The 25,219-nt window shown below is 25.3% G+C and overlaps 1 protein-coding gene across 2 annotated transcripts; it reads left to right on the top strand.

Moving 5' to 3' along the window:
- Positions 1–7,479: 7,479 nt before the first annotated feature.
- Positions 7,480–25,200, top strand: LOC111288714 (disease resistance protein UNI-like). Of its 2 annotated transcripts, XM_089759636.1 has the most exons (12): positions 7,480–7,707; positions 7,867–7,949; positions 11,647–11,738; positions 12,181–12,281; positions 14,921–15,052; positions 15,161–15,245; positions 15,462–15,564; positions 16,090–16,181; positions 23,248–23,338; positions 23,586–23,660; positions 23,745–24,896; positions 25,075–25,200. In XM_089759636.1, the coding sequence occupies exons 11-12, from the start codon at positions 23,756–23,758 to the stop codon at positions 25,086–25,088; spliced, it is 1,155 nt and encodes a 384-aa protein (XP_089615762.1). In that variant the 5' UTR covers positions 7,480–7,707; positions 7,867–7,949; positions 11,647–11,738; positions 12,181–12,281; positions 14,921–15,052; positions 15,161–15,245; positions 15,462–15,564; positions 16,090–16,181; positions 23,248–23,338; positions 23,586–23,660; positions 23,745–23,755; the 3' UTR covers positions 25,089–25,200. The 2 variants fall into 2 exon arrangements, 1 of the variants encoding a protein (XP_089615762.1); XR_016341564.1 differs by lacking the exons at positions 7,480–7,707; positions 14,921–15,052; positions 15,161–15,245; ... (4 more) ...; positions 23,745–24,896; positions 25,075–25,200 and adding an exon at positions 12,583–12,682 and having other exon boundaries at positions 7,816–7,949.
- The last annotated feature ends 19 nt before the right edge of the window (positions 25,201–25,219 follow it).

The following is a 25,219-nucleotide window of genomic DNA, read 5'->3' as shown; positions in this document are numbered from 1 at the left end:
TCGTAAAAAATGTCATGCATGCAATGCAAAATGTTACCATGTTGATGCACACATTTTATTCTCCTTTATTAGAAATTTTATTAATTATTTTATTAATATTCTTATTTAAAATTTTGAAGAAAAATGAAATTTTCATTATATTGAAGATTTTCTATAAATATTTCAATACACTGGTAATATTTTATAAAAAATTTTCTCACATAGGGATTTCTTAAAGCATCTCTACTCGGAATACTTTTAAAATCCCATAATCGGATAAAATTTCTTTTCTTCTCATTTTTATTAATTATATTTTTAATTTATTAATCAATTTTAATTTATTACTATTTTATAAGAAAAAAAAAGAAAATTTTATTGTATTGAAAATTTTTTATAAATACTCCAATACACTAGTAGTATTTTAAAAAAATCTTCTTATCTAGAGATTCCATAGGTAGCACTACTTGGAATACCTTTGAATGTCATCGTCGGATAAAAATTTTATTTTCCTACATTTTTTATTAGTTTAGTATTATTATTAAATTTATTTTTATATTATTTTGTTTCTAAAGTTTATTTTAAAAATAAACAAAATTATAAAAAAAATTTAACCACATATTTCATCATTTAATCTAACAAATATAAATACTTTAATATGCATAAATATTAATAAAATAATATATAAAAAATAAGAAAAATTCAAAAAAAAAAATTTTTACCTGAACCGAATCGTTGACGTGCCCGGCGGTTCGACTCGATCTGGGCGCGGTCTGGTTGGTTCAGCGATTCAGTACCGATTCGATTCAGATTCAGTGGTTCAGTTTCGGTTCAGTCAGACTGATCAAAGACTGATGGAGAAACGGGTCGCGGGTCGGGTGCACGGACCCCAAGTCGGGTCGCAGGTTGACGCGTGAATCCTGGGTGCTTAAAACGATGTCATTTTTTGTGTTTATTGAAACGACGTTGTTTTAGCTATTGACAGCTTATATAGCCCAAAATTTTTTTCGATCATTTCCTTCTTTCCTCAGAAAAAAAATGCCTTTTTTTCTCTTCTTTTTTTTTTTTCAGTCAACTTAGGCCGGTGGCCGTCTATCATGATGACCGTTGCAGTCCTTACCTGTGGCCAGCTCCGGCCACCATCGTCGGTGCCGAAAAATTTTAAAAAATATCCACACTCCTTTCGACCTCCTAAACCCAGATCCAACCTCCTTTTCGCCAAAAAGAGTCCCCACTTTCCTAGATCTGCTTTCAAAGTTTCGGTGAAATTATTTTTTTTTGTATTCTAACTTTTTTTTTTAAACTGACTTGTTTTTTCTTTGTGCAGGAAGCTCTCGGCACTGGGTTCCTCCCTACGGGGAGGACTGCATTTTTTTTTACTGTATTTTTTTTCATTTTTTTGTAGCGTCTCTCCTCCTCTGTCTTTTGTTGTCCAGCCATGAGCTCTATTTATAGAGCTCTAGCAATGCCCTATGCCTAAGGGAATGGCACAGGGCTAGGTATGGGGGTGCAAGCACGAGCCCCATGCCTCTTTTATTTGTTTTTGGCAACATTTGACAGTGGTAGGGTTAGGCAGCGAGATGGGTGGTAGGGCATAGTGGTCAGAAGGGTGGAGGGTAGGGTATGGTGGCAGTGGTGCCGGGGAAGGCACCACTACCATCCCCCATTTTTTCTGTTCTGTTTGTTTGTTTTTTTTTTTTTTATATTTTGTATTATATTTTGGTATTTTTTTTGTATTCTGTATTTTTGTTTAACGTTTATTATTATATTTAATAATCTTTTTATTATCTTATTTATTTAATAAAAAAAAAAAAAACAAAGCTATCAAGGACAAATTTGATGTCTACACAAGGTCATCTCCAACCTATATCCTTCCGAAGCCTTAAACGTATATGGATTTATGGGTGCAGCAATTTGATAAGCTTGTTTCCAATTATCATTATCAGTTCTCTTTCAAAACTCAAAAATATCGAAATTTGTGAGGCTTCCAAATTAGAGCAAGTCTTTGGGTATCAAAGTGAACTAAACATTGAAGATGATGAAAAGGGAATAATGTTCCTTGAATTAAAAGGATTGGGACTTTGAGAGCTATTAAGTTTAAATACCTTCGCTCCAATTGGTTATCATTTTCGATTCCTTTCTTTGCGATATTTTGGAGTAAGAGGTTGCCCCAATTTGAGTGCAACTTTCAGCAAGGATTCAAAACAGAGGTACCTAACCAACATTTTCTTTGCCTATGCTTAATTTCCTGTTCTTGGTGATTTTAATTAACAAAATCAATAATGAAAAGAAAAGTCATATCTATTATTTTGTTCTCATTGGAATACTCGAATATATGCACACATGAAGTATTCGGTCCATCACCTAGCTACACAAAATCAATTAATTAACTAATATACTTTTTTTAACTGAAATTATCAAAAATTAAATCTGAGTAATTAAACTAATAAGTCTAATAATTTATCAACAAATCACAATTAACATATTTTTCTATCCTTTCTTTTTCTACCCTCCTAACAAGAAAATAATAGTCTTAATTTGCTGTAAAGGCACCCCAACAAGTTGAGTATAATACAGCGGAGCGTTTAACCAGAATGGAGGAAATGGATGACAATCAGCCCACCTGCAATGATAAATTTTGGCATATATTTCATTCCTTAATTAAGGTGTGCTTGTCTAATGGCTCATGATAGAAGAGTTGTTCATTTCTTTGCTTCAATAATAATGAAAGTGATTGATATCAACAACATTTGAGCAGTCTGTTTTCATGGCACCATCAACTGTTGGATTTCTGTGTTCAGCTTTATTTTGCAGTAGTATAGTGAAGAACCAGTTTACTCTATGCGTCGAACGATCAATAAATTTTTGGTTGTTGGAGGCATTTGATGTTCTTACTCTTAAATATTGTGAAATAATGCTATGTTTAGCCATTTGTTTGAGTGAAAATTAATTCAACTACTCTAAAAAAGAATTGTTTTCTCTGTAATTCCATGGATCGTATGAATGATTATTAAGTCTACTTGCAACTCTGATGGAGTCACACATCAAAGAAATTTCCTGTGGTTTTCAAATGAAAAGTCTCTAGTTCTAAATTTTGAATTATTTGGTTACCAGATTTTTTTTATTTGTTTATTATAAAAAGATTTAAAATTTGAAAAACTCTTATGCTAATCCTAGTTTTGAAAATTCTTTGATCTACAAAATTCAAAAGTTCATTGTCCCATCTTCCATTTTGAATTTCTTATGTTTTTTATTTTCATATTTTTTTATCTTTTTTTAATTAATTTCCACAATAATAATGATAAAAAAGAAAGTAAAATAATTAATAATTAATAAATGAAAATAAAAAAATGCAAAAGAAAAAGAAATAAAGTTAGAATTGGACCTTTGAATCAAATCCAGTCAAATTGTAACTAGACTTTAAACAGACCAGATTAAGGTCCAATTAAGAATTAGAATTTTATTAACAATCTCAAATCGAATTTAAAAGCCCTGAACTAAACGAGGAATCTACAATATTTATTTATTTTTTCTATGTTTATCTATTTGTAGTAAAAGGAAAAAGTGTTACTGTATAAATTTTTTGGTTTTTATTTTATTTTATTTTATTTCATGTTATATCTATTCTAATTTGTTTTTAACTAAAAAAAAATTAATTCTATGTTCTAATAATTTTATTGCTGTTGGTCTTTTATTTCTTTATTTTTCTAATTTTTATTGAAGATTGGTCCTTAAATTTCCTTTCCTAATGGTCTCTCAAGTTGGTTAAAAAAGTCTACACATCTTAATTTAGGAAAGTAACCTCAAATCCATCAATCATATAAGTAAGTAGAGGTATGATCAAATTATAAATCATCTACACAAAAGATAACAATTAAATATGGTTCAATCCAATCGAAAGTGGCCTACATCCACGAATAAAAAAAAAGATCAATTAATTGTTTCAACATGTTTAACATTCAAACAAGCGGAAGTAAAATCAAACCATAAATTATCTATATAAGAGACAATAATTTAATGTAGTTCAGTTTAATCCAAAATAACCTATATTCATGGATGAGAGAAAAAATTAAATAATTATTCGAATATATTCGATATTCAAGCGAGCAAAACTAAAATCAAATCCATCAATCATATAAGTAAGTAGAGGTATGATCAAATTATAAATCATCTACACAAAAGATAACAATTAAATATGGTTCAATCCAATCGAAAGTGGCCTACATCCACGAATAAAAAAAAAGATCCATTAATTGTTTCAACATGTTTAACATTCAAACAAGCGGAAGTAAAATCAAACCATAAATTATTTACATAAGAGACAATAATTTAATGTAGTTCAGTTTAATCCAAAATAACCTACATTCACGGATGAGAGAAAAAATCAAATAATTATTCAAATATATTTGATATTCAAGCGAGCAAAACTAAAATCAAATCATAAATCATCTATATAAGAGATAATAATTTAATGTAATTCAACCAAACTCAAAGTGTTATATAGCAACAATTTAGCGTAGTTTAGCCTAACCCAAAATGGCTAACATTTATGGATAAGAAAAATATTCACTAGTTATTGAGAATTTATACAATTAAATCAATCAACGCTCACAATCAATATCCATAAAGTCTTTTATTCTATTCTAATCCTATAAAATATACTCAATCCAAATAAACAAAATCACACACATAAGGATGCTCTCAATCTTCTTTACTCCAGTCAAATATACATGCTCATATGGACCTTCTTAATCTTCCCTAGTACTATAAGATGTCTACTTGATAAACCCTACAATTTTCTTTACATTTTTCTGTTATACCTAATCCCTAACATTTATAAGACTTAACTTATCACAAAAAATAATTTCTCTTAAAATTTTTTCCTTTCTAGTTTTTTTATCCATCATGCAATACTAATTAATCTCGAAATAATTTCGAACAAGTCTATGTCGAAGTCTTTTAAAATCTGAATTAATATTTCTGACAAACATGTTCAGTGATTTCTTCGTATAGTCATATATGCCTTTTCATGTTTAGATTTCTTTTACTAAATGGTTAGAAAGTTGAGATGGGAATTCTGCATTTGTGAAGAAATAAGAATCAACATACAACTATGAATTATCAAATAATTGCTACTTTATAAAAACAATAGAAAATCTTACTATACGATTTTAATTCTGATAAATTATTATAAGTAGTAAAGTTTCACAACAAATGTGGAAAAATAATTTAAAAAAAGAAAAAGAAAAAAAAATAAAGGGATCAATAATTCAAAAGTGCATCAAGGATGCCATGTCCCATTAGCAAAAGCAGTGAAGAATTATAAAAAAAAAAAAAATCTGTGAAGAATAAGTTTGCAATCTTGATAATGATAAAAAGTTAAAGGTGTAAACTTAATTGCCTTTTGAGTCATGGTTCAATAACAAACAAAAGATGTTTGGTCCTTTTGTCTTCCACTAACGAGGATTTGAATGACACCCACCTCCCTCTTGCCATTGCACTTCCCGAAGAGCATCGTCATCTTAATTTTTTTTCTTCTTTTTCATTTTTTTAGAGATGTAATTGGAATACTTTTTCTTTTCTTTGAGATCATGATGGATTTAATTATTTGTCTTCTTCTATCTTAACCTTTTAATCATTCATATTTAGCCTTTAATTGAAATATATATTATGTGTCTTCATAATTTAAGATATATTAAATCAATAGACTTTAGCTAGCTGTCTTCCATAAAGGATTTGAGTAATAAAAATGGTAATAATAATCATAATAAAAGAGAATCCAATGAAATTAAACTAGTCTTTGATGAAACAAGAATTGCATGATATCTTTTTATACTCTAATTAAAGTATCTTTTGATATTAAAAAATTAAATAATAAAATTTTAAATGTAAAAAATTTAAATACGGAATTTGTTTTGATATAAATTTATTTTATATAATACTAAATTTTTTAGTTTTTTGATAAGTGAGGATAAATCAAGGGAGGGAAAAAAGATTTTGAATCATGAATCCATTTTTTGTTTGGCCATTAAATCGTGCATCTCATGGACCACAATTTGATATAGAATTTTAATCCCTTGAATAAGAACAGAACTATGAAAAATAATAAAAAAAACACAAAAATAAAAATAAGAATTAAAAAAAAGAAGTTAGAAGAGAGTACAGTCTCTTATCGACAGATACTTTTCCTCGTAGTTTCAAATGAATTGAGAGAATACTTTTCCTCGTAGTTTCAAATGAATTGAGAGATTTGAAGCAGAGTTTCAAAATTTGTGGTCAGTTGAAGATTTCCTATGCATTTACATCCTAGTGAGACGCACACCTCTTGCCATTACACTATTATTTTGGTTAAATAATTTAGGAAAAAAAGAAAGTAAAGCAATAGCCCCATAAAGAAAAAGATGTTTGGGCCCTTCTCCCGTTGTCTTTCACTAAGGATTTGAATAAAAAAAATGGTAATAATAATAGTAGGAAAATTAATAGGTTTTTAATGTTATTTACTCTGATGTTAATTTCAATTTTCAAATGTTAATTTACCATTTTTTTCGTGAACTTTTGAGATTATACTTTTCATACTACTCTTTGAACAATTTTTTTGACCTTTTTAATTTATGAAACAACCATTAGAATTATTCATATATATCGAATTATGAGATTTGTCTCTTTATTTTAATTAAAATAAAGATTTAGTTTGTTGGACATGAAATCTTGTATCGCATGTTGCATAATTCGATACAGAATCTGATCTCATGAAAACCAACAAAACTAAGTAGGTGAAAAAATTATGATGAAAAATAATTGAAAAAAAAAAGAAAGACAAAAATAAAAGGATCAATAATTCAAAAGTGAAATCAATGATGTAATATCCCACTAGCAATTGCTGTAAAGAGCTAGCTTTAATAATAATCAGGTTTCTTCGAAAGAAAAGAAAAAAAAAGTTAAAGGTGTGAACTTAAATATATTTCTCCCAAGACAAGGAAAGGATGTTGATTTGAACCCTTTTGTCTTTCACTAATAATAATAATAATGATAAAAAAAAGACTCCAAAGAAATTAAAGAAGTCTTTGATGCAATTTCACTAGGTAGTTTCGATTAATTACAAAGATTTCAAGTAGAACTTTTCTATATTTGTGGATAGTTGAATTTTTTTTTTTTCATTTGAATCAAAGTTGCTTGAATTTCATGAGTTTTCTTTGAACCCGAAAGAAAATTGAAATTAACAGAAATTCATCTCTTATATTAATAGAATATTTTGAAAATATTTTTATTTATTATTTTTATTTCAAAATCAATATATTAAAAATACAATGACAAAGTTTAATATTAAACCGTACTATAATGGCAAATTAAAGAAGGTACATCTCCCAAGAAAAGAAAGAGATGTTTAGGCCCTTGTCTAATTGTCTTTCATTAAGGATTAGAATAAGAAAAATAGTAATTACAAAAATAATAAACAAAGACTCCAAAGAAATTAAAGAAGTCTATGGTGAAACTTTTCTCTGTAGTTTCAATTGGTCACAGAAGTCTTTGATGGTTGAATTTTTTATTCAATTGAAGTAAAGTTGTTGGATCTTGAAACTTCATATTTCCTTGTTATCTTTTCTTCTTCTGTGTTGCTGCCTTACTTTACTCTTACAACTCTCTCCTCAAACAGTTTCCATTGAAGCAATCAAGCGTCGTCTTCTATCATTATCTCCACATCTTCCAGCTAGCTAAACTACCAAATCCTTTGTTTGATTCTGCCTTATTGCTTTTCTTTTTATAACTCAACAAAAAAATTTTGGTGCTCTTTTAATTTCCTTGATTTTCTACTTTGCCTTTATAACTAAAAAAAGGGTTTTTTTTTTTTTTTTACTTTTATTGATTTCTAATTTTCTGTTCTTTTAACAGGGAAAAAGAAAAAAAAAAACTGATCGACGCAGTTGGTGAAGTAAAAAAGTCTATACAGCTTTTGAAGATCCATCCCAAGCGAGGTATGCTTCAATAAACCATTTATATATAAATTTTATTCCCCATAATTTTTGCTATGCTCAACTTAATTTCTCGTTTGCCTCTATTAGTCTTCACTGTACGTACTACAAAAATTAGTCTTCGATTTTACACTTTCTTAGTTGTTTATGAATTTACTTAAAAATAATAATTAAAATATTTATTTTTAAAAAACTTTAAATAATTGGTATTTCTTAAAATAGCTAAAAAGTATTATTAAATAAAAAGTATGATTTTATATAAATTAATAAAATATTAACATAAAAAATAATTTCAAGGAAAAATGTACAAGAATTGATATTTTAAAATGAAAGATTAAAAATATATATTAATGTAAAGAAGTGAGAGTTAGGAATAGTAAAATTTGTATTAATTGACATAAAATGTGTTAGAAATGTTGTAATATCTTAAAAAATAAGTTATGAAAATTTTAAAAGTAATAAAAGGTAAGAATAAGGCTTTGCTTGGTATAGAAGATGAAAAGGGATAAGAAAAAAGCTTTTTAGTCTAATGGCTAAGCTACAAAATAAGAAAGTAGTTACAAATTTTAATGATTGGATTAACAAGTTTTTCATTCATAACCTTTTCAATCTTTTTAACCAATAACATTAAGTGTTAGAAGATATTATTTTAATGTAAATAACTAAGTTTGTAATGCAAAATTTAAATTAATTATTTTTCTAATAATTAGATATATAACATCAATGGCTAAACAAATATTTCCAAGGCTAAAAATAAGTTAGAAGTGTTGTAATATCTTAAGATAGGATTATAAAAATTTTAAATATAATCAAAGATAAGAATAAATGTAAAAAGATTTTTTTAACATAAAGAATTATGTTGTTATGTAAAATTTAAATTAGTTATTATTCATATAAATATTTTTAGGCCAATGACTAAAAAATACTTAAAAGTAAAAAAGGACAATATTAAAAAATTAATGTTTGAAAATTAAAAAAAGTTCAAATAAACTTATTAACGTAAACAAGTGTGGGAAATTATAAAATTAGTATAATTTGTTGCAAAATGAGTTAAAAGTGTTGTAACACCTAAAAACATAACTATAAAAATTTTAAACATAATGGAAGAAAAGAATAAGTATAAGAAGATATTATTTTAACATAAATAATTAAGTTGGTAATATAAAATTTAAATTAATTATGTTTCTTGTAAATATTTTTAGGCTATGAGTAAAAACTATTTTAAAGACTAAAAAAATAAAAAGACAATATTAAAAATTAATATTTGAAAATAATTAATTTTCAAAAAAAAATATTAACACAAACAGGTGAGAGAAATAATAAAATATATATCATTTTCTGTAAAATAAGTTAAAATTGTCTTAGCACCCTAATAAAGAATTATGAAAACTTTAAACATAATAGCAGGTAAGAATAAGTGTAAGAAGTTATTATTTTGATGTAAGTTAACATCGTAAAATTTAAATTAATTATTTTTCTTATAAATATTTTTAGTTCATGGCTTAGAAAATATTTTAAAGGCTAAAAAAGAAAAGATATCTTTAAAAACTAATATCTAAAAAAAATTTCAAAAAATTATAAGTATGAATAGGTGAGAGAAAAAAATTAAATTCGTATTATTTGACGTAAAATAAGTTAGAAATATCATAACATTCTAAGAATGAGCTATGAAAATTTTAAATCAATTGGCATAAAATAGGTTATAAATGTCATGTAACACTTTAAGAAAAACTATGAAAACTCTAGATGTGATAAAAGGTAAGAACAAAAGTAAATAGGTGAGAGTAACAATTTGTGTAAATTGGATTAAAAGTGTCTTAACACCATAAGAAAGAGTTAAGAAAATTTTAAACATAATAGAAATTAAGAATAAGTGTAAAAATATATTATTTTATAGTAAATAATTATGTTGATAACGTAAAATTTAAATAATTATTTCTCCTACAAATATTTTTAGGCTAGTGCCTAAAAAATACTTTAAAATAAAAGATAATTTTAAAAATTAATAATTGAAAATAAAAAATAAAAAATTATTAACATAAACATGTCAAAAGAATAATAAAATTCGTAGCATTTGACTTAAAATGGATTAAAAGAGCCTTAACATTCTAAGAAAAAGTTATAAAAATTTTAAATGTAAAAAACTAAGAGTAAGAAATGGGCTTTATCCTATTATACATAATAAAGCAAATGAGCCTTATCCATTATAAAAAATAAAACAAATGGGTCTTGTCTTATTATAATAAAAATATTTTTTAATTTTTGGGTCGAGCTAGGTCAACCCGATCCTTAAATGGTAAAATCCAAGCCCGGCCCTATTTTTTTATCGAGTTTCATTTATTTGTTCAAATCCATTTAACATGTTTAATATTAATGTCCAAACTCCTTAAAATTTTGTTTGGTTTTTTGGTTTAGACAAACTGCTCGGCCTATGAGCAAGTTTAATCGGTGTATGTTAAGCTAGACTTGTTGTAACACTATTATAAGAAATAACTAAAAAATTTTGAAAAAGTAAGAATAAGAATAAAAGCTATTATTTTAACATAAATAATTAAATTGGCAACTTAAACTTTAAATTAATTATTTTCTATAAATTTTTTAGGCTAATGGCTTAAAAAATTAATGTTAAAAATTAATATTAAAAAATTAAAAATAACATAATTAGAAGTGTCATAACATGATAATAAATGTAAAGAAAAGTAAAAATAAACATAAATGTGTAAGAATCATAATAAAATTCGTATCAATTAAGGTAAAATGAGTTTAAAATATTTTTAAAAAAACTATTAGTGTAAATAAGTGAAAGGAATGATAAAAATTCATATCAATTAGTATAAAATGGTTTAGAAGTGTCAAATCACTATAAGAATGAATTATGAAAATTCTAAATATAATGGAAGAAAAGAATAAATGTAAACACATGAGAGTATTAATCAAATTCATATCAATTGACGTAAAAAGTGTTAGAAGTGACATAATAGACTAAGAATGAGTTATTAAAATTATAAGTGTAATGGAATATAGGAGTAGACATAAGACAATATTATTTTAACATAAATAACCTAGTTGATAACGTAAAATTTAAATTTATTATTTTTCCTATAATATTTTTAGGTTAAAGGCTAAAAAATATTTTAAAGTCTAAAAATGTTAACAATTAATATTTGAAAATAAAAAATAAACTTCTTTAAAAAAATTAATAACATAAATAAATGAAAAAGATAATAAAATTAATATCATTTGACGTAAAATAAGTTAGAAGTGTTATAACACCTTAAGAATGACGAAAATTCTAAATATATCATAAGGTAAGATTAAAGTAGGCAACATAAAATTTAAATTAATTATTTTCTTGTAAATAGATAAGGTAAATGGCTAAAAAATACTTTTCAGGATAAAAAAAACCGTAAAAGGATTGATATTTTAAAATTTAAAAAATATCATAAAAGTATTAACTTAAATAGGTAAGAGGAATAATAAAAACATTAACTTAAACAGTGTTGCTGTATTTTTTTTGCTTTCTTTGCTTTCTATTTTCTTTCTCATTTTTATTTATAAAAAAGTATTGTATTATTTTGTTTCATGCTATATCTGTTTTGATTTGCTTTCAACTCCAAAGAAAGAAAAAAAATAATTCTATTTTCTTATAATTTTATTGTTGTTGATCCTTATTTTTCTTTCTTTATAAATTTCTATCAAGGTTGGTCCTTAATTTTCCTTTCCTAATGATATCTGGAGTTGGTGATGTAAAACGTCCACATATCTCAATATAGAAGGCCCATTCCAAGTTAGGTAAACTTAAATAATATATTTTTTATTTTTTATAATTTTTTATGAATTTATATTTGATGCACTGTTAATATATAAATTTTATATACTGTTAGTGAACTAGATGATACCATTTCATTAACAAAGTGAATCAAATAATGCTACTTCATTGATAAGTAAGGTTTTTTTTTAATATTAATTTTTGTATATTAAATTTAAAGGCCGATATTTCCTTATTAATAAAGAGGCATTATCTAATTTACTAACAGTATATAAAATATATATATTTACAGTATGTTAAATATAAACTCAATTTTTATATGCTCTAAAGTTTCTTACTTGTTTGTTTCCCTGCCATATTTAAAAAAAAAAAACTGCATTTATACTATGCTTTTACTCTTACACATGTATGATATATTCTAAATATATTTGCGAATGAACAATGAAGAATTTCTACCATCTGCAGAATTTTCAATTTCCAAGTTGATCCATCAACAATTGTTTTTGTTTGTTACTGTAATGGATTAAAGCGTCTTTGATTTTTCCAAAGAAATGGGTGAGCTTGAGGTACCTATTCTCTCTTCATTTCTCCATTTCTTTTACTTATTTTTTTTCCTATCAGACAATATAGTTAAAAAGGGTAAATGGTTAGAGAGTTGAGATAGGGAATTCTGCATTTGTGTGAATAATCTATTTACAACTATCAATTATCAAATAATTGATACTTTATAAAAGAATAGAAAATCTTATTATAAGCCCTTTTCTAGTTGTCTTACACTAAGGATTTGAACAAGGAAAATGGTAATAATGATGATAAAAGAGAATCAAAAGAAATTAAACAAGTCTTTAATCAAACTTTTCTTTGCAGGTTCAATCGGTCACAAAGATTTCAAGCACAACTTATCAATAATTGTAGATAATTGAAACTCCTTGTTCATTTGAAATAAAGTTGGATTCTATTTCAGTTTTCTTTGAACGAAAAAAAAAATCTGCGTGGATCCTGAAAATTCATGTTTTGTAGGTATATTTATCTTTTTTTCTATGTTTTTCTCTCTACAATGAAAGAAAATAGTGTTGCTGTACATTTTTTTGCTTTCTTTTCTTTCTATTTTCTATTTTGTTTTATGCTATATCTATTCTAATTTCCTTTTAACTCCAAAAAAATGAAAAAAAAAAATTCAATGTTCTTATAATTTTATTGCTGCTAATCTTTATTACCTTTTTCTTTTAATTTCTATTAAGGTTGGTCCTTAATTCTCCTTTCCCAATGATCTCTGGAGTTGGTGATGTTAAAAGTTCACACAGCTTAATTTAGAAGATCCATCCCCAATTAGGTGTGCTTAAATAATTATTTTTATTTCCATAATTTTTTATATGCTCAAAAGTTTACTTATTTGTTTCCCTGGCATATTTTAAAAAAAAAAACTGTATTTCTAAGGAAAAAAGTGAAATAAAAAGATTCATTTAAAAATTGAGAAAATACTAGATAGATTAATGATCAAAAAATATGCTATGCCCTTACTAACACATGCAACATATATTCTTAATATACACATGAACACTGAATAATTTCTTCCATCTGCAGAATTTTTAATTTCCAAGTTGATCCATCAACAATTTGTTCTCTTTCATTTCACATTTTCGTAGAGCTATATATTACTCCTAAAGTAATTAAGGTACTTCGCAGCATATCAGTTAAGATAATCTAAAAATTTACTTCTTTCAAGTGTTAGGATGAATCAATGGAGGAGAAAAAAAACAAGCGATTTAGAATCATTAAACCTTTCTTTTGTTTTTTTGGTCATTAAATCTAATTGCATTGCATGGGGCATAATTTGATACAGAATCCAATCCATGAACCATCAAAACCGAGTACGTGAGAAAATTATTGTTGAAAAATAATTGAAAAAGGAGAAAAATAAAGGGATCAATAATTCAAAAGTGTATAAATGACGCCATGTCCCACTAAAAAAAGCTCTGAAGACCTGACAATTGTGATAATGATATATCATATTTCTTAAAAAATTCATAGTACCACAAATAATTAAAGGAGTGAACTTAAAAGGTATTGCTGTTAAGTGCATAAAGGTTCGTAAGCTACAAAATTTAAAATTGATATATTTATTATAGAGTTGAATTTGAATTTGAATAATTTTATATATTGAGTGAGTAGAATTTTATTATTTTAATAATTAGTTTGAATAATTTGTGAGTTTAATTGAATTATTGTATTAACTTAATATATATGTTTTATTATTTTAATTAAAAATTATTAGTTTATTTATATATATTAATTTGAATTCAAATTTATGTTTGAAAATAAATAATTGAATTTAAAATTAAAAAATTAAATTTATTTTTATTCAATAAATAAATTTAATTAAATTAATTTAAATAATTTAATTTTTATTTCAAACTAAATTTATATTTAAAAATTAAAATTCAAACCAATTTAAATTAAACTTCAACATTGACTTTGAAATTGAACTCCAACTATAAATTTTCACCATATTTGCACGACTATGACGCTATTAATATTATAGCCGTAGTGGCTCCCAGACCCCAAGAAAAGGAAAAGATGTTTGGGCCATTGTCTTGCTGTCGGTCTTCTCTAAGGATTTGAATAAGGAAAAAAAATAATACTCCCTCATTCCTTTTTTTTATTATTTTTATTTAGAATTTATCTTTTTTTATTATCTAAAATTTTTATTTTTTATTTTGAAATATTAAAAATTATGAAATTTTAATTTTATAAAAAATTTAAAATTTAAAATTAAATATTAAATATATTTAAATCAGTTTCTTAATTTCATAAAAATCAATACCATTTAAATAATTTAAAAAGGAGAAAATAGTAATAATGATAAAAGAGAATCCAAAGAAATTAAAAAAAAATTATTCGACGAAATTTTCTCTGTCGTTACAATTGGTCACACAGATTTCAAGCGGAACTTCCTAATATCTATGGACACGTGAAGTCTTTTTTTTTATTCATTTGAAGTAAAGTTCATTTCTACTTCAATTTTTTTTGAATTAAAAAAAAAAAAAAACTTTGCGCCAACTTTATCAGTGTCTTTAATAAGTTGTGCGTGGTGGAAATAAAAGCTCCATCTTGGATTCTAAAAACTCATATTTCCTTGCTATATTTATGTGGGGTTTTTCTTCTGTGTTGCTGACCTATCTTAATCATACTACTTTACCGTCAGTCGTCAAACAGTTCCATTGAAGCAAACCATCGTCTTCTATCATCCCCACATCTTGGGGCTAGCTACAGCACCAGACACTTCGTTTCATTTCTGCATTGCTCTTCTTTCTATAACTCAACCAAAAAAAATTAGGTACTCGTTTTTGTTTCAGTTCTTTTTTTTTTTCATTGGTTCGGTCTATACTTATCTTTTTTATTATTATTTTAATTTTATTGACATATATATGAAATCCATACATAGGCTGGTCCTTGAATTTCCTTCACTGATCTATGGAGTTGGTGAAGTAAAAAGTCCATATAGCTCTTGAAGATCCATCCCAAGTGAGGTATGCTCCAATAAACCATTTCTACTTTATTCTCCAAAGTTGAGAAAATATTTGATAGAATCATGGAAATATATACTATGCCTTTACTCTAACACATGTATCATATATTCCTAATATATATACACATGAACACTGATATACCTTTACTCTAGCACATGTATCATATATTCTCAATATATATGCGCATGAACACTGAAAAATTTCTATCATCAGCAGAATTTTGAATTTCCAAGTTAATCCATCAACAATTGTTTCTGTTTGTTGCTGTAATGGATTAGAGCAAGTCTATGATTTTCTCAAAGAAAGGGGTGAGCTTGAGGTAACTTTTACATCTACATTTCTCAATTTCTTTTACCTATTCTTTTTCCCTATCAGACAAAATAGCTAAAAGAGCAAATGGAAAGAGAGTTATTCTTTGTAGTTTCAATAGGTCACAAAGATTTCAAGCAGAACTTCTTAATATTTGTGGATACTTGAAGCTCTTTGTTCATTTGAAACAAAGTTGGTTTCTATACTTCAGTATACTTCAGTTTTCTTTGAACTAAAAAAAACGTTTTATGTGGATCGAAATAGAAAGCTCCATCTTGGATCTTGAAAATTCATATTTCCTAGGTATATTTATTTTATTTTTGCGGTGTTTATCTTTCTACAGTAAAACTAACAAAAATAGTATTGCTGTATAATTTTTTGCCTTTTTTTATTTCTATTTTCTATTTTGTTTCATGCTATATCTATTCTGATTTGTTTTTAAGTAAAAAAAAAAAAAAAGAAAAAATAATTCAATGTTCTTATAATTTTTTTTCCTGCTAATCTTTATTTCTTTTTTCTTTTAATTTCTATTAAGGTTGGTACTTAATTCTCCTTTTCTAATGGTCTCGGGAGTTGGTGATGTAAAAAGTTCTCACAGCTTAATTTAGAAGGTCCATTTCCAAGAAGGTATGCTTAAATAATTATTTTTATTTTCATAATTTTTTATATACTCAAAAGTTGTTTACTTGTTTGTTTCCCCGGCTTATTTAAGCAAAAAACTGCATTTACAAGGAAAAAAGTGAAATAAATAGATTTATTTAAAAATTGAGAAAGTATTAGGTAGATTAATGATCAAAATATATACTATCCCTTCAATCTAACACATGTAACATATATTCTTAACTAGTTTTTGTAACGTGCATAATGCAGGTGTAATTCTTATCTATAAAATTTTATTTTAATAAATAATTTTTATATTATGATAATATTGATAAATACTAATATTTTAATTTTAATTTTGATAAAATATAAGTAAAATTTGATAACTTTTAATATAATTTTAATTTTGATAACTTTCAATATAATTTTGGTAACTTATGATATAATTTTGATAACCATTAACATAATTTTGCTAATTTTTTATAAAATTTTAGTAACCTCTTGATATAATTTTAGTAATCTTTTGATAACTTATGATAGATTTTTTTGTAATTATTGATAAAATTTATATCATCATATATTTAATAATAGATTCCTCTATGAAAATGGGAGTTCAGCTATAGTATAAAATAATTTTTTTTATACAATAACATTATTATTATATTCAAATTTAGAATTTTTTCGCTAAATTTTTTTTATTGAATAGGTTTATGGTAGTTTTATCCTAGTCTTTCAAGATAAAATTTCTAGCTCCATTTTTGCTAGTAACTAAAATTCAATTCCTAACAACTTTAAGTATAAAAAAATTTATCAATGATTGACAATTACGTTATCATTAATTTACTATTATATTCTCAGCAATTTACTACTAAACTGTTAATCAAATACTGTTAAACTATCAATGATTTACCATTAAATTAGTATTTATTTACTACTAAGTTATGATTAATTTAATACTAAATTATTAATGATTTATTACTAACTGATGATTTATTACAAAGTTATAATTGATTTACTATGAATTTATCAATGGTTTACTACAAAGTTATAGTGATTAACTAATTTGCCATTAATTATCACTTATTTACAACAAATTATTAGTAATTTACTACTAAGTTATCAATAATTTACATCTAAATTATCAACTATTTACTATTATGTTATCATTGATTTACTACTTACTTTTGGATTTTTTACTACAAAATCATCACAAATTTATTACAAAATTAACCATGATTCATTATCAAATTATCATTATTTTATATTAAATTGTTCATGATTTACTATCAAGTTATCATTAATTAACTATTATGTTATTGATGATTAACTACTACTAAATTACATTGATTTACTTTTAGGTTTTCAATAATTAACTACTAAATTATCATTGATTTACTATTAAATTATTTATGATTCACTACTAAATTTATCAATTAATTACTATTAAATTGAAACTAATTTACTATTAAGTTATCATTAATTTTCTATTAAATTATCATTGATTTTTTTATTAAGTTATCAATTATTAACTAATAAGTTATCACTTATTTTTTATTAACCAATCATTGATTTACTATTATGTTGTTATGTATTTACAGTTATGAAACATGAAATTTAAAAATCCACTAATAATATATGTGATAATTTTCTCTTTATACAATAACATTATTATTTTATTCAAATTTATAACTTTTTTACTAATTTTTTATTGAATATGTTTCATGGTAGATTTATCCTAATCCCTAAAATGAAAATTTTGACTTTATTTTTGCTAGTACCTAGGGATCAATATCTGACAATTTTAAATACAATAAAGCTATCAATGATTGATAATTAAATTAGTAGTTGTTTACTACTAAGTTATAAATAATGTACTACTAATTTATGAATGATTTGCTACTAATTTAAAAAGATTTGCTATTAAGTTATGAACAATTTACCAATCATTATTGGTGATTTACCATTAAGTTATTGATGATTTATTATAAATTTATAACTAATTTATTACTAATTTATTGGTAATTTACTAAAAAGTTATCAATAATTAACTAATTTATTACTAAATTATCACTGATTTATAACTAAGTTATTAGTAATTTGCTATTATGTTATTAGGGATTTACTACTAAATTATCAATTTAATACTAAATTATCAATGATTTACAACTATATTTTTATATATTTATTATTACATTATCATTGATTTAGTATTTATTTTTTAATTATTTATCACAAAATTATCATTGATTTATCACTAAATTATTTATGATTCACTACCAAGTTACTACTATTTTTATTAAATTATGGAAGATTTATTATTAAGTTATCATTGATTAATTATTATATTGTCGATGATTTACTACTAAGTTGTACTGATTTACTTTTAAATTTTCAAGGAATAACTACTATCAATTAATTATATTAAACTGAAACTAATTTACTATTAAATTATTGCTAAAATTAGCAATGATTTATTACTAAGTTATAAATAGTTAACTATTAAGTTGTCACTTATTTTTTGTTTAATTATTCTTGATTTAGTACTAAACTGTTATACATTTATAATTATATTATAATTAATTTACCATTAAAGTCTTATGCATTTATTATTGTATTATTACCGATTCAATAAAAGGTTATCAACTATTAACTATTAAATTATCATTCATTTATTATTAAGTTATTACTAATTTACTATTAAGTTATTGATGATTACTACTAAATTATACTAATTACATTTAAGTTTTCAATGATTAATTACTAAGGTATTAATTATCCACTACTATGTTATCATTGATTTATATATATCCAAAAATAAAATAATCACAAGGTATGCTATATGATGTAATTTGTAAGGTAAAGAAACAAAAAAGAAAAAGTTCAAGTGTAAATTACTTGAAAAATATGAGTAAATACTTTTAATTTATTATCAATATTTTAACACATAGTAATAAATTAAAATCATAATACTAATGTAAGTATTAAAATTAAATTAAATTAAATAAATAAATATAATATACATTAAGTATACATTTCTAAGATGTTCTTCAAAACTTTTAGTTCATGATAAAATAGTACATATTAAGATAAGCTTTGTTAATTATTTGATTGAATTATTAGTGTGTATATTTCCATACCTGTTAGTGAAGTACAACCGTATATAAAATATTAGAAAATTTGAAATGTTCTATCACCAATAAAAGTAATAAATTTTGTCTTATGTTTCTATCTTTAAGTATATAATTTTGGGTAAAACTTTTGTTATATATGTGATAAAAGAATGAGAACAAATTTACTAAATAAAATTTATAAAAATTAAACAAACTATAGTTTTAAAAAATATTAAATTTACAATAATTACCTTTGTATTCTACATTAAAATTTTATTCTACTAAACAAAAAGATGATATATTTTTAATTATTGCTTTATTGCTATTATCATAATTCAAAATGGCATTTTTTATATTTTGATGCGGATCAACTTCTTTATTTGAAAAGAATAAAGAAAATTATAAGGGATCATAACAACTTAAATAATGTTTAACTCTATGTTATCTTCTTGGCCGAGTATAAATTATGATATTTCTGTCAAATGAAATATTTGAATTGTTCTTCTCAACTCATATAACCACAACTTCATCAACAAATTATAAACTCATTGATTTAGATTAACTTTTATGCTATATGAATTTAAAAATCCTCAAAAAAAGATTTATGATTTAATCTCTGCAAAAGTTGGACATAAAGATTTCTTCTTTAATTATTATTAATATCTCTATATTTTGCACTTAAATTTATAAAATGTTGTGTTCTCATTCTATTTTGAAATTTTATTTAATGTCACAAAAGTATAGCTAAAATAGCATGGATTAATTAATTCAAACTTAAAATAATTCAAAACTCAAATTAAGTATAAATAAAATTTTTACTCATTTTAAAATTTAATTTAAAAAAATATAATATACATAATTATAAAAATAAACTAACTTGACTCGATTTTAATTTTTTTTAAAAGTCAACAATTTTGTAGTTATTTAAAATCCGAAATGATTGAACATAACTAAAATTCAAATTGAAACAATAACCCAATTAAAATATAATATTTCTTATTTATCTTCCATAATAATTTAAAAATTCCTTATTTAAGTTTTTTTTCTTAATCCTCAATGTCTTATTTTTATTGTCTTTGTGGTTGAATTAATTAATTAATTTTAAAATATTTCTAAAATGAAATTGCAATTATAAGTAATTGAGTGTACTTTTTTATCTGGATTTAGAATGATTTGAATTCAACTATTTAAATAAAGAAAAATATGCATTAATTATTGCGTCAAATTTACTCAGTTGCAGCAGAAGTAAATAATTGAGTAGAATAGAATATGCCCTTACTAACACATGCAACATATATTCTTAATATACACATGAACACTGAATAATTTCTTCCATCTGCAGAATTTTTAATTTCCAAGTTGATCCATCAACAATTTGTTCTCTTTTACTTCACATTTTCGTAGAGCTATATATTACTCCTAAAGTAATTAAGGTACTTCGCAGCATATCAGTTAAGATAATCTAAAAATTTACTTCTTTCAAGTGTTAGGATGAATCAATGGAGGAGAAAAAAAACAAGAGATTTAGAAATCATTTAGCCTTTCTTTTGTTTTTTTGGTCATTAAATCTAATTGCATTGCATGGGGCAGAATCCAATCCATGAACCAGCAGAACCGAGTACGTGAGAAAATTATTGTTGAAAAATAATTGAAAAAGGAGAAAAATAAAGGGATCAATAATTCAAAAGTGTATAAATGATGCCAAGTCCCACTAAAAAAAGCTCTGAAGACCTGACAATTGTGATAATGACATATCATATTTCTTAAAAAATTCATAGTACCACAAATAATTAAAGGAGTGAACTTAAAAGGTATTGCTCTTAAGTGCATAAAGGTTCGTAAGCTACAAAATTTAAATTTGATATATTTATTATAGAGTTGAATTTGAATTCAAATAATTTTATATATTGAGTGAGTAGAATTTTATTATTTTAATAATTAGTTTGAATAATTTGTAAGTTTAATTGAATTATTGTATTAACTTAATATATATGTTTTATTATTTTAATTAAAAATTATTAGTTTATTTATATATATTAATTTGAATTCAAATTTATGTTTGAAAATAAATAATTGAATTTAAAATTAAAAAATTAAATTTATTTTTATTCAATAAATAAATTTAATTAAATTAATTTAAATAATTAATTTTTATTTCAAACTAAATTTATATTTAAAAATTAAAATTCAAACCAATTTAAATTAAACTTTAACATTGACTTTGAAATTGAACTCCAACTATAAATTTTCACCATATTTGCACGACTATGACTCTATTAATATTATAGCCGTAGTGGCTCCCAGACCCCAAGAAAAGGAAAAGATGTTTGGGCCATTGTCTTGCTGTCTGTCTTCTCTAAGGATTTGAATAAGGAAAAAAAATAATACTCCCTCATTCCTTTTTTTATTATTTTTTATTTAGAATTTATCTTTTTTTATTATCTAAATTTTTTTTATTTTGAAATATTAAAAATTATGAAATTTTAATTTTATAAAAAATTTAAAATTTAAAATTAAATATTAAATATATTTAAATCAGTTTCTTAATTTCATAAAAATCAATTCCATTTAAATAATTTAAAAAGGAGAAAATAGTAATAATGATAAAAGAGAATCCAAAGAAATTTAAAAAAAATTATTCGATGAAATTTTCTCTGTCGTTACAATTGGTCACACAGATTTCAAGCGGAACTTCCTAATATCTATGGACACTTGAAGTCTTTTTTTTTATTCATTTGAAGTAAAGTTCATTTCTACTTCAATTTTCTTTGAATTCAAAAAAAAAAAAAAAATCTTTGCGCCAACTTTATCAGTGTCTTTAATAAGTTGTGCGTGGTGGAAATAAAAGCTCCATCTTGGATCCTGAAAAGTCATATTTCCTTGTTATATTTATGTTGGGCTTTTTCTTCTGTGTTGCTGACCTATCTTAATCATACTACTTTATCGTCAGTCGTCAAACAGTTTCCATTCAAGCAAAGCATCGTCTTCTATCATCCCCATATCTTGGGGCTAGCTACAGCGCCAGACACTTTGTTTCATTTCCGCATTGCTCTTCTTTCTATAACTCAACCAAAAAAAACTAGGTACTCGTTTTTGTTTCAGTTCTTTTTTTTTTTTTCATTGGTTCAGTCTATACTTATCTTTTTTTATTATTTTAATTTTATTGACATATATATGAAATCCACACATAGGCTGGTCCTTGAATTTCCTTCACTGATCTACGGAGTTGGTGACGTAAAAAGTCCATATAGCTCTTGAAGATCCATCCCAAGTGAGGTGTGCTCCAATAAACCATTTCTACTTCATTCTCCAAAATTGAGAAAATATTTGATAGAATCATGGAAACATATACTATGCCTTTACTCTAACACATGTATGATATATTCTTAATATATATGCGCATGAACACTGAAGAGTTTCTACCATCTGCAGAATTTTCAATTCCAAAGTAGATCCATCAACAATTGTTTCTGTTTGTTAAAGTAATGGATTAGAGCAAGTCTATGATTTTCTCAAAGAAATGGGTGAGCTTGAGGTAACTTTTCTCCCTCCATTTCTCAATTTCTTTTACTTATTCTTTTTCCCCATCAGACAAAATAGCTAAAAGAGTAAATGGAAAGAGAGTTATTCTTTGAAACAAAGTTGGTTTCTACTTCACTTTTCTTTGAACTAAAAACATTGTGTGGATCAAAATAAAAAGCTCCATCTTGGATATTGAAAATTCATATTTCCTAGGCGTGTATATATATATATATATATATATATATATTTGTGTTTATCTTTCGACAATAAAACTAACAAAAATAGTATTGCAGTGTAATTTTTTGCTTTTTTTTTTTAAAATTTCTATTGTCTATTTTGTTTCATGCTATATCTATTCTGATTTGCTTTTAAGTCAAAAAAAAAAGAAAAAAATAATTCAATGTTCTTATAATTTTTTTGCTGCTAATCTTTATTTCTTTTTTCTTTTAATTTCTATTAAGGTTGGTCCTTAATTCTCCTTTCCAAGGGTCTCTCGAGTTGGTGATGTAAAAAGTTCTCACAGCTTAATTTATAAGGTCCATTTGCGATAAGGTACGCTTAAGTTATTATTTTTATTTTTATAAATTTTTATATGCTCAAAAGTTGTTTACTTGTTTGTTTCCCTACCTTATTTAAACAAAAAACTGCATTTATAAGGAAAAAAGTGAAATAAATAGATTTATTTAAAAATTGGCAAAGTATTAGATAGATTAATCATCAAAATATATACTATGCCTTTACTCTTAACACATGTAACATATATTCTTAATATTTTCTGAATAATTTCCACCATCTGCAGAATTTTCAATTTCCAAGTTGATCCATTAACTATTTGTTCTCTTCTACTTCACAATTGGCTCCCAATGTAATTAAGGTACTTTGCAAACATTCACAATTGCTTTTGTCTCTATAGTTGTTTATATGTTTACTAATCATTAAAGTTGTTTTTCAATCTCAGATCCTCAAGGAATGGCAGCTGAATGTGCTACCTCTGTTTGTACCAATTGTGTAGGAAACCTCACAACAGAATATGCATCACCTTATGTTAGTTACTTTTTCCGATTTGGGAAAATTGTTGAAGAATTCAAGAATCGGAGAAAAGAACTTGAATTGAAAAGTGATCGGGTAAAAAATGATGTTGATGAGGCTACAAGGCAAACTGAGGTAATTGAGAAGGACGTTCAAGACTGGCTACAAAGAGCTGGGAAAGAATTGGCAGAAACCCAGAGTTTGGAAGTTGAAATAGATCGTAAGAGGTGTTTCAATTGGTGTCCTAGTTGGGGTTGGCGATATTGCCTAAGTATGAAAGTGGCAAAGAAGACGATCTCTATCAATAAACTTCTTGAGAATAACTTTTCACGGGTGGGCCACCGTGCTCCTCTAGAAGGAATAGAATTCCTCCCCTCTAAAGATTTCATGCCTAATGAGTCTTCAAATTTTACTTTCAATGAGATCATCAAGGCTCTAAATACTGATGGTGTGAACATGATTGGACTGTATGGAATGCCAGGGGTGGGCAAAACAACTTTGGCAAAAGAAGTTGGGAAGCATGCTAAAGAACAAAAGCTCTTTGACAAAGTTGTGATGGCTACAATGTCCCAAACGCCAAACATCAACAAAATTCAAGATAAACTTGCAGAATTATTAGGTTTGAAATTTGAAGCAAGCACGGAAGAAGGAAAAGCAGAAGAGTTATGGAGGGGACTGAAAGGCGTGAGCAAGATCCTCATAATTCTTGATGATGTTTGGAATGAATTTAAATTGCAGACTGTAGGTATTCCATTCGGTGTTCAACACGAGGGTTGCAAAATTCTTCTGACCACACGTCTTGAACTAGTCTGTGTTCGTTTGAATTGTCGACAGAAATTTCAACTTCATATCTTATCCAAAGATGAAGCATGGGCTTTGTTCAAAGATAATGCTGGTCTAAAAGATGTTTCTTCGGCATTGAATGATGTAGCCAAGGAGGTTGCTTGTGAATGCAATGGTTTGCCTCTTGCAATTGTAACAATCGGAAAAGCTCTAAAAGGTGCAAATCTAGATGGGTGGAAAGCAGCAAATAAGCGACTCAAGGACTCAAGATATTTAGACAATGAAGAGGTTTCTCAAGGTATCTACAACTGCCTTAAGCTGAGTTATGATTATTTGAAGGGAGATAATATTCGGTCATGTTTCCTATTGTGTTCCCTTTTTCCAGAAGATTGGAATATTGATATTGAGTTGTTGATTATTTTTGGAATTGGTTATGGATTATTTTCTGATATTTACTTAATTGAAGACTTGCGCAGGGAAATTCGTGTAGCTCTAAGAAATCTCCAAGAGTCTGGGTTGTTATTGAGAACTGATGATGATGAAAAATATGTAAGAATGCATGACGTGGCTCGTGATTTTGCTCATTGGATAACGTCTAGAGAGAAAGATATATTCATGGTA

Source organism: Durio zibethinus, chromosome 4 (assembly GCF_047325235.1).
Source record: "Durio zibethinus cultivar Kanyao isolate XHJ-2024 chromosome 4, ASM4732523v1, whole genome shotgun sequence".
NCBI lineage: Eukaryota > Viridiplantae > Streptophyta > Magnoliopsida > Malvales > Malvaceae > Durio > Durio zibethinus.
This window is presented reverse-complemented; position numbering and strand designations above follow the sequence as displayed.